Below are 10,264 nucleotides of genomic sequence, written 5' to 3' on the forward strand. Positions count from 1 at the left end.
ACTTTTTTTGTTTTTTGTGATAGGCTGGAGTGGAATCTTCTGGTGTCCATGGAACTAGGGACGATGGAATTGGTCAGGTACAAGTACTTCTGCCATGTCTGTTCTGCCACATGTCCCTCCTCTTAAACTTGCATTTGTTGCTTTCCATTTTTATTTTATTTTTTGTGTACTTCACGGTTGTAAAGTGTGTACTGCTTGTGCATAGTTGAATTTTTTTCTTTTTTTTGTCATAACCATCTTATTCTCGTTTTTGGTTTGTTCTATGCCTGTAGACTAGTGTTGCTACTTGTGATGTGCACAAAGAGTCCTACGATGGCTTTGGGAAGGATGAGGTCTTGGGTGATGCATCGTCCCCTCCGGATATTGTAGCTGATAAGGTATAGTTGTATTACTTGTTCCGTTAGTGTGTTGTAATCTAATTTTGTTGTTATTGTTATAAACTTGATGTGCGGTGTTATGCTCAGTCATATGCATTTTCATTTACATATGTTAGCTGCAATAGTTTTACATGTGTGAGCTTCAGTCTTTGACAGAAGTGAACTGCATTCAATTTCGCATGCGTGGTCCATAATGTTTTACATAAGTGAGCTTCAGTATTTAACATAACTGAACTGCAGCATTTGACAAAGTGAACTGCATTTCTTTTTTTACGTATATGTGTGTTGAAGTTGTAGTTGTTTTGATACACGTGGGTTGTAGTTGTTTGTTGTGTTAATTATCCCCATGCTCATTTTTCTTTTATTTTTTATTTTTAATCTTTCCACAGTCTGGAGAAGAAACGTGGAAGTTCACGTTGACCTGAATCAGGGCGGTTGTGTTGTTGATGGTGGTGGCAGTGTTGGTGCTTCTGCATCGGTTGCCATAGACTGTGCAGACCCTTCTGTAGCGCAACAATCCCATGATGCTGTTTCCCCCAGTCGGCATGAAGATTCTGGTTTTGGCATTGAAAAGCCGCTGGAGACTCTGACACTGAAGGCAAGAGTTTTGTTTTGAATAGTACAGTTGAAGTTTTTCTCATTTCAAAATAGCTAGCAGAATTTCCTTGGCTTAATATTTGAACTTCATTATTTGGATAAGTGAACTTCATCTTTTTTATTACTGATGACGAACTTCCTGTTGTGACATCGTCGAGCATTGATCCAGCTCTCCTGAAAAGATACAATGAGTTGTACGCTTCTGTTACGAGGGTTCGGAAGGACAAGAAGAAGAAATATGGTTTTTTTAGAAATTGTTTTGTTCATATGTATTTTCTAATTTTGGTTTTTAGCCCTTTTTCTTTGTTGTTATTTTTTTTAGTATCTTATGTTTCAGTTTTTCATGAAAAATTCAGGGACATGATTGCTTTTAAGACTGAGTTGGGTGATATTACCATTGGCGAAGTTGGTCAATCCTTTTGGGATAAAGGGATGCTCACTACAGGACTTGTAGATCTTGGGGTTTCTTTGCTGGTAGATAAGTTTAAGAGATCTCCGCCAATGGTTGTCCCATACCATATTTGTGTAAGAATGCCGAAATTTTTGTTTTATTTTTTTGAATTTCTTTTCTGATTTCGTGCGACGACATGTTTTCTTGAGCACTATTTGATTTTTGGTTTTGTATTGGCAGACAAATATTTGGAATGGTGGTACTGTAGGCAGGAGTGTTAAAATGACGTTCTCTTCAAAAGCCAAGGAGCATGCTGATAAAAAGGATATGGTGAGTAACGTTTTTATGTGTCGAATACTATATTTTGCGTGTTTGTTTTTATAGTGTTCTGTTTCTTCTTCTTCTTAAAATACTTCTATTTATTTTTTCATCCTTTGAACAGGTCCTTTTTGCAACTTTTGATCTGCCAGATCTGAGGGATGGCGTTGGTCATTATTGTGTAGTTGCGTTAAATGTGAAAGAAAGGCGGTTTGAATTTCTTGACTCGCTCAATAAACCTGGCAGCCCTAATGCGATCAGGGTTTTTAGGAGGATGGTTAAAAATATCAAGCGTGCATGGAAAGCAGGAAGCTCAAGTTCGGATGAGCTGCTAAATCCTCCTACACTTGATGGATTTGTGTTGAAACATGTCATTGTCCCAATGCAGCCAAGTGGGTGTGTTCCGTACAGCCCCTCTTATCCATGCTGCTCAAGTTTTTTTATTTCATATTTTTGAAATTGATGTTTTTTATTCTTTTATTGCAGGCATGATTGTGGATTCTATATGTTTCAATTCTTGCAGACTTGGGATCGTGTTCGAGTTGATCAGTTTGGGGTGGAGCACATTGGCTACATCAGAAAGGCCATGCTCTATAGTTGGCTCACATCGAGAAAGTGTTCCCTTGATTTAACATCACTTTTAATTTTTGCAGATAAAGATTGTTTTAGTGAACTTCTTTATCCTTCCTTTATTTATTTTTTTTGTATTGCTTGCTTCCGGTTCTTACGGGCTTTTTTTACTAGTTTGTTTAGTTAAGTTCGTGATTTAGAATTGATGTGTATATTTTTTTGTTGTGTTAGTGAGATGCATTTTATTTTTTGGACAAGTGCGCTACATTGTTCTTCATAAGTGGGCTGCATTGTTGTATACAAGGGGGCTGCATTGTTGTATCCATTTTTTGTTCTGCATTGCTGTAGCCAAGTGGACTGCATTGTTGTAGACAATTGTGTTGCATTCTATTCTTTAGTGAACTGCATTTTTTATTTTAATGAGGTGTATTACATGTTTTTAGGTTTTTTATTTTGTGCTGAGTGTTTCCACGTTTTTTCTACACAGTTTTACGTTTTGATGGGGGGCTTCATGAAGGTTGTATGTCACTGTTCGAGTCCCAGGGTTCTGAGGTGGTTATGGAGGATTGTGTCATTGAAATCTCTCCAGATAATTCTGGTTCTTTGGCTGGAGATGGTTTAAACATAGTTGTGGCGTCTGGACCTAATGGTGGAAGTGTTTCTCGACCTAGCTCTCCACGCGATGTATTTGATGTTGATGATGATGATTTTGTTACGCCGTTTCCTCGCGCCACTAGGGCTAGGAGTGCAGCAATTAATCGCCCTCCTAAGGATGACGTTGAAATATTTTCGAACAAGAGGGCAGGTGAGAGGGCTTTTAAGTTGAGATGCTCTATAGAGAAATTGAAGCCACCGAGGTTCAAATATATTGATGAGGCGAGGAAAATAAAGGATCTTGTTCTGAGCAAAGAATTTGTAACCAAATACCACGAGTAAGTTTTATGTGTGTGCGCTTAATCCTTTTTGTGTGTTTTGTTTTTAATTTTATTTTTATTGATCCCATATCTGTATGTTTACTGCAGGAATGTGTTCTTTATGGTGCATAGTCCTTTTGGTGATCTTGATACTTACAATGTTGACTATATATATAATACATTTGGCAAAGGAGCTTTAATGAATTCGTATCTCATGGATTTTGTCATCAAGTACTGGAAGCAAGACCCTGAAATGGGTTTAGTTTATCATTCTAGTGAACGTGTGCTACTTTCACCCTTATTTATCACGGTAAATGTGTGCTGTCATTTTTTTCTATTGTGCTGGTTTTTTACGTCCATGCCTGAATGCATTGTTTATTCCTTTTTTCATTTCCTTTTTTTTATTTTGTTTTTAGATGAAACCTTTGTGACGAAAGATGATGAAGGAAACCCTGTGTTGCCAGTTGTGCATAGCACGTTTGTTTTACAAGATGCAGTTAACCAGTTCAAGGTTTTTGTGAGTGACGACATAAACCTGTTGGATGCAAAACTGGTAAGTTCATTGTTTCCTGTCATTTATTTTTCTGGTTTGTTGCATTTCTTTTTATAGTTATTTTTTGGAACAGTGGTCCTAGTTCTACGTGTCGAAGTAACTTTTCATTTCATTTTTTGTTTTTTTGATGTGAACAGATTATGATGTCAGGCTCCAAGGATGGTCATTATTCCTTATACACGATGAACCAGCATCGCCGGACGTTTGATATCCATGACACTAGGAAGTACACTGGTCATCCTGATGTCACGACAAAGTGGCGCAGGACTGATTACCACTCAGATTGCACTGAAGTGGTATGTCATTTTTTCTTTCCAAGTGCATTGCTTTTTTCTGTTTCTCCTACTGCATTTTTTTATAAACTGCACATGCAATGTTAGCACACATAGAACCACACTTGTTTATGTAGTGCACTACAACATGTGCGTGATAGAACTGCATTTTACTCAGCCCCCCCAATAATCCTTGTAAAAAAGGAGATAAAAGGAAATGACCTCACATGCATTTCAAAGCGGGACTGTCTAGACGTTGAGAACAATTTTTGTATTTTTTGGTTCGTCTGAATAGTAATTTGATCTGTGGTGTGTGTTATTTTTACATTGTGCTTCCTTTTTTTGGCAGATGAGGACGATGATTCAGTTGCTGAAGGCGATTTATGGTGAAAAAGTGTATAAATCTAAGAACCACCCTGACTGGGTTAAATTGGAAGAGAAGCCCTCTTACCCGGTCGTGCCAGCACAGGGAGCAAACGAGTGCGGAATCTATGTTCTGAGTGTGACACAGTTGTATGACGGCCAACGTCTAGTTGGGAAAATTATCAAAACCGACGTAACACCTTCTCTGTTTTCTTCTTTTTCTTGTTACTTTTTTATTATTTTTACCTTTTCACTTTTTGTTCTTTATGACAACCTTTTATTTAATCACTGTCTGCATTTTTTTAATTTTTCTTTTTTTCAGCCTGCTGTTGAAGATTGGAAGGCGGAGTACATGTTCCAGCTGCTGTTCAATTCTTCGAACATGTTGTGTTATGAAGACATGCCGCTTTAGCTACGAGAACTGATTGCGGACCTCGGGCTTACTTCCCTGTCGCAATCGCAGACGCAGTAACAATCTACTTGGTAAAAACCCTGTGTATGGACAAGAACTAGTGGTTCATGTTGTGTACTGCCTGGTGTCTAAGGTATATAATGTATGAAAAGACTTCTGTTTTTCTGTTTGTTGTGATTTTCGTCTGCTTTTTTGCAGCAGTGTTCTATGGACGAATTTGTATCTGTATGTGTATTTTATATAAATAATTCATACAGTATATATATGTGTATATTTTTATTTTTGTTGACTTACACGTTCTGTGTGAACTGGCATTTTGTCACGCTTATATGTATCCTGGAACTGCATTTGTCTACAAGTTTGTGATGCACCTGTTTTTTTTGCTGCACTTTTTTTGCCGCAGACCCTGCATTCATGTGTGTATCCTGGAACTGCGTTGCTTTATGATACTGCACTGCTTTTGCCTAACCAAGTGCACTGCTTTGGCCTAAAGATGCGTCTTTCAGTTGGTTAATTTTTTTATTGTTTGTATTGTAAGGTAATGGGGGGGTTGGGGGGCCCCCCATTTTTTCGGTTGTTTATAGATTTGTATTTGCCCTTTGTATTCCCTGTACTTACCGTACTCCGTGCGTTAGCGCGAGGCCGAGCAGGGGGTGGGAGCGGCGTCGTGACCCCCCTCCCCACCCCCCTGCGAGGCCGAGCCTGGAAGGAGCCAGAGCTGGCGGCGACGCGGCGTGCCGCGGCGCCGCATGCACAGGCAAGTCCGTCACACCCCGTCGCCTCCCTGTCCATCTTAGGGGTGTGGCTCTGGCGTTGCGTGCGTCCTATTGTTTGAAAAACAGAATGTCCGCACTGCGCCTGTCAACCAAGCGCACTGCGTGCGTTAGCGTGAGGCAGAGCAAGGGGGTGGGAGGGGGGTCGTGACCCCCCTCCCCACTCCCGCTGCGAGGCCGAGCCTAGAACGAGCCGGAGTAGGGGGCGACGTGGCGTGCCGCGGCACCACATGCGCAGGCGAGTCCGTCACACCCCGTCGCCTCCCTGTCTATCTTGGGGGTGTGGCTCTGGGTTGCGTGCGTCCTATTGATGGAAAACAGAATGTCAGCACTACGCCTGTCAACCAAGCGCACTGCGTGCGTTAGCGCGAGGCCGAGCAGGGGGGTGGGTCCCCACCCCCCAGCGAGGCCGAGCCTGGAACGAGCCGGAGCAGGCGGCGACGCGGCGTGCCGCGGCGCCGCATGCGCAGGCGAGTCCGTCAGACCCCGTCGCCTCCCTGTCTATCTTAGGGGTGTGGCTCTGGGGTTGCGTGCGTCTTATTGTTGGAAAAACAGAATGTCCGCACTGCGCCTGTCAACCAAGCGCACTGCGTGCTTTAGCGCGAGGCCGAGCAGGGGGGTGGGAGGGCGGTCGTAAGCCCCCCTCCCCACCCCCCTGCGAGGCCGAGCCTGGAACGAGGCGGCGTAGGCGCCGACGTGGCGTGACGTGGCGCCGCATGCACAGGCGAGTCTGTCACACCCCATCGCCTCCCTGTCTATCTTAGGGTTGTGGCTCTGGGGTTGCGTGCGTCCTATTGTTGGAAGAACAGAACGTCCGCAGTTCGCCTGTCAACCAAGCGCACTGCGTGCGTTAGCGCGAGGCCGAGCAGGGGGGTGGGAGGGGGGTCGTGACCCCCCTCCCCACCCCCCTGCAGGGCCGAGCCTGGAACGAGCCGGAGCAGGCGGCGACGCGGCGTGCCGCGGCGCCGCATGCGCAGGCGAGTCCGTCACACCCTTCGCCTACCTATCTATCTTAGGGGTGTGGCTCGGGGGTTGCGTGCGTCCTATTGTTGGAAAAACAGAATGTCCGCACTGCGCCTTTCAACCAAGCGCACTATGTGCGTTAGCGCGAGGCCGGGCAGGGGTGGGGAGGGGGGTCACGACCCCCCCCCCCCCCCCCGCAAGGCCGAGCCTGGACGAGCTGGAGCAGGCGGCGACGCCGCGTGCCTCGGCTCCGCATGCGCAGGCAAGTTCGTCAAACCCCGTCGCCTCCCTGTCTATCTTAGGGGTGTGGCTCTGGGGTTGCGTGCATCCTATTGTTGGAAAAACAGAATGTCCGCACTGCGCCTGTCAACCAAGCGCACTACGTTCGTTAGCGCGAGGCCTCGCAGGCAGGAGGTGGTCGTGACCCCCCTCCCCACCCCCCTGCGAGGCCGAGCCTGGAACGAGCCGGAGCAGGCGGCGAAGTGGCGTGCCGCGGCGCCGCATGCGTAAGCGAGTACGTCACACCCCGTCGCCTCCCTGTCTATCTTAGGGGTGTGGCTCTGGGGTTGGGTGCGTCCTATTGTTGGAAAAACAGAATGTCCGCAATGCGCGTGTCAACCAAGCGCACTGCGTGCGTTAGCGTGAGGCCGAGCAGGGGGTGGGAGGGGGGTCGTGACCCTCCTCCCCAGCCCCATGCGAGGCCGAGCCTGTAACGAGCCGGAGCAGGCAGCGATGCGGCATGCTGCGGCACCGCATGCGCAGGCGAGTCCGTCACACCCCGTCGCCTCCCTGTCTATCTTAGGGGTGTGGCTCTGGGATTGCGTACTACACATGTTTGGGCTACATTTTTGTGCACTGCATGGGTAGCATATTTCTTTATTGTTTTTCCCTCTTACGTATCATTTTTTCTAGTGTACGGGTGTGCACTGCTTTGTTGCTTCTATATGCACTGCATTCGTCATAGTCCTGTGCTGCACGTGTACACATTTTGCACTGCGTGCATCCTTCTTTGTGCCAAAGTTGTGACTAGTTATGCCAACGCTGCGGACTGCATGACTTACATTTAAGTACTGCATTAGGTGCACTAATTATGTGTTGTGCACTACACGAAAGTGCTTCTCTTGTGGTTCATTTTGAGCATGTACCGCACTTCATGCACATATAGTGAACTTCCCTGTAAGACTTTGGGGAACTGCACGCATTATTTAGAGACCTATTACGGGACTGGTTGGGGCCTTGTTGTAGTTGGGTGGTCAATTTTTTCCTTATCTGAACCATTTTTTTTCTTTTGGAGTATATATATTTCGTGGTAGTACAAATGATGTCATTTCTACTGCTTGCACCAACGTTGAGTACTGCACTGAACGAAAGTTGCTGCAGCCCCTTTGTTCTGCATTTGTGCATGTACTGCACTTCATGTATACACTCTGTGAACTGCGTTATTATTCTTATGTGAACTGTATTCACGTTTTGGTATCACACATTAATTTTTTCAAAGTTTTCTGGATACTTGTTGTAACACAAACTAATTTCAGCGAAAGCAATTGATCAGAAGCTAACTTTGACACATAAGCAAACGACAGAAATAAAATCTAAGATAATTCTAAAACGACATTGTTTTTACAAAAGAAATGTTCGATATGAAGCAATGGACATAATCAAAAGCTTGCATACATGAAACAAAGAACAACACAACGACTAAAGTAAAGTGAAACTAAAACATAGCCCTGAATTATTTCTAGTTGCTGTATTGGATTACAGCCTTGTTCTTCTTCTGCTTTGCTTCTTTGTCTCTTTTTGCCTTGTTCTTCTTCTGCTTTGCTTCTTTGTCCCATGATGACATCGTAGATGATTCTCCATGACACATATGTTGCGAATGCATCTGTTGCTGCATACTTGATAAGCTTTTCTGGCAGTGGGCAGAATCCCCACAGAGTATGGTCCTCCTTGCGGTTAATTTTCTTCTTCATGTCATTGTAGTGAATGTTTATCATCCTACCGGCAACATAAGCCAAAGAGTCAAACTTCTTTTTATTGTATGGGTCTCTCCATTCCACCTGAATATCAATGTAGTTGTCGGAGTTGATCTCCAAACCAGATAGCTTCACCTTGCTTTTGTCTCCTTCAATGGCGAATCCGAGGAAGGTGTACTCACCATTCATGAGGAATTTGTCTAGTTCCATTGGCCTGCAAGATGTTTGTATATAGTGAATATAGTTTATTTTCTTAGGAGTACCAATGTTTTTTGTTTTGTCTGAAGCTGAACTGCAATATGAATATCTGAATCTGTTACATTGAGTAGTTGCTAATACTTTGTTCATTATAACTAGTAAATCTTATAATATATTGCATAAACAATGCATGTTTTGTGCATGATTGTATTCTTGAACTGAATTTCATACATGTTTTGTATAGTAATGTTGCAGTTTTCTATTGTTCAGACAAATAGTTTGTATTTGGTACAACAAAATAAAACTGCGTGTATTGCTAGATCATATAATTCAAGAATCGAGCACATGAGTGACATACATGGAGCCAGATGAAAACTGTCAATGAATTCATATGCCATGCTTTTCAAAAATGAAAACCAAAGTTTAAATTGTGGCGATTGCAGTGAAGAAAATTTAAAATCAATATTGACAATCAACAGTACAGATTGATAGTTATATTCTAACCTGTCTTTAGCTGCAGAGATGTGGTAGACAAGGCATTCTTTTTCTACGCATAGCTGGAGCACTGCTGTCCGCTGTGGCTTCACGTAGTGCGCGTACTCAACATCAACGCCGACTAGTTTGACGGGCATTCCGCCGAGCTTCCTCCTGAGCGTTGACAACATCTTGTCCACGTCTTCACCCTTGCTTGTGCAAACAACGTGGAGCTTATGGTTTCCGTGGAGGTCAGCGTCGTGGAGCTCCCTGGTGTACCCACGACGCCGCTTGTAAAGAGGTGCATCCGCCATGACTCTCCTCTGCTCTCTCGTGTTTGTTCTGGAGAGAAGAGGTTGGTGAAAGGAAGTTTGGAGAAGAAGATGCAATGGGGTTTTTTGGGGTACGAAGCAGTTGTGTTTTCTCCTCTGCTCTCCTGTGCTCTCCTTGACAGGACGTGGGAAAGGTGGAGCGGGGTGGTAGCGTGGTGGGGCTCTGTTTTTAGTTACGTGGCAACTACAGAGAGGTTCTGCTATGAGGAGGCTCTGTTAGTGCGTTGGAAATCCGGAACGTCGTGTCCTCTATTTTTGTGACTTGTTCAGGTATGCACGCAACTGTGAGAAAATGTGATGATTGTGTTTTCGGTGAATTTTCCTATTAAGTGCACTTCTTTTATATCAGAACATAACTGCGTACGTCCACGTAGTGTACTGCATGGAAGTGAAATTTATTCTTCGTGCACTGAATTATATCGGATTTGGATTGATACAGATGTACGCACATTTAGTTTCTTGATGGAGTTCTTTCATGAAGTTCTCTATTTTATAGCGGAATGATTTGCTTAACTAACAGGGCTGCATTCTTCATTTTAGCGAGACTACAATGCAGTAGAAGGAGAACTGCATTTCAGAAAAAAAATACTTCGTGCTTCCACGTAGAGAACTGCATTGTTTGGCGTCGCGGACTGCATTTGTACTTTTACTTCGTGCTTTATGCGTTTTATTCATTAGTAACGAACTGTAGTTTCTGGCAGTGCCCACGCGCATTTTTCTTTTGTTGTTGTTATTCATTTAAATTTTTTTTCTAAATTTTCTTTGATGTTTTATTTTTTGAAGT

The 10,264-nt window shown here is 43.9% G+C and overlaps 1 protein-coding gene across 1 annotated transcript; it reads right to left on the minus strand.

Moving 5' to 3' along the window:
• Positions 1–4,767: 4,767 nt before the first annotated feature.
• Positions 4,768–9,462, minus strand: LOC109775017 (uncharacterized). Its single transcript, XM_020333772.1, has 3 exons — positions 9,179–9,462; positions 8,561–8,690; positions 4,768–4,803 (listed from the first exon to the last, which is right to left on the minus strand). Exons 1-3 carry the CDS (start codon positions 9,460–9,462, stop codon positions 4,768–4,770), a joined length of 450 nt encoding a protein of 149 aa, XP_020189361.1.
• Between the last annotated feature and the right edge of the window lie 802 nt (positions 9,463–10,264).

The sequence above is a fragment of the Aegilops tauschii genome, chromosome 6, assembly GCF_002575655.3.
Source record: "Aegilops tauschii subsp. strangulata cultivar AL8/78 chromosome 6, Aet v6.0, whole genome shotgun sequence".
NCBI classification, from domain to species: Eukaryota; Viridiplantae; Streptophyta; class Magnoliopsida; order Poales; family Poaceae; genus Aegilops; species Aegilops tauschii.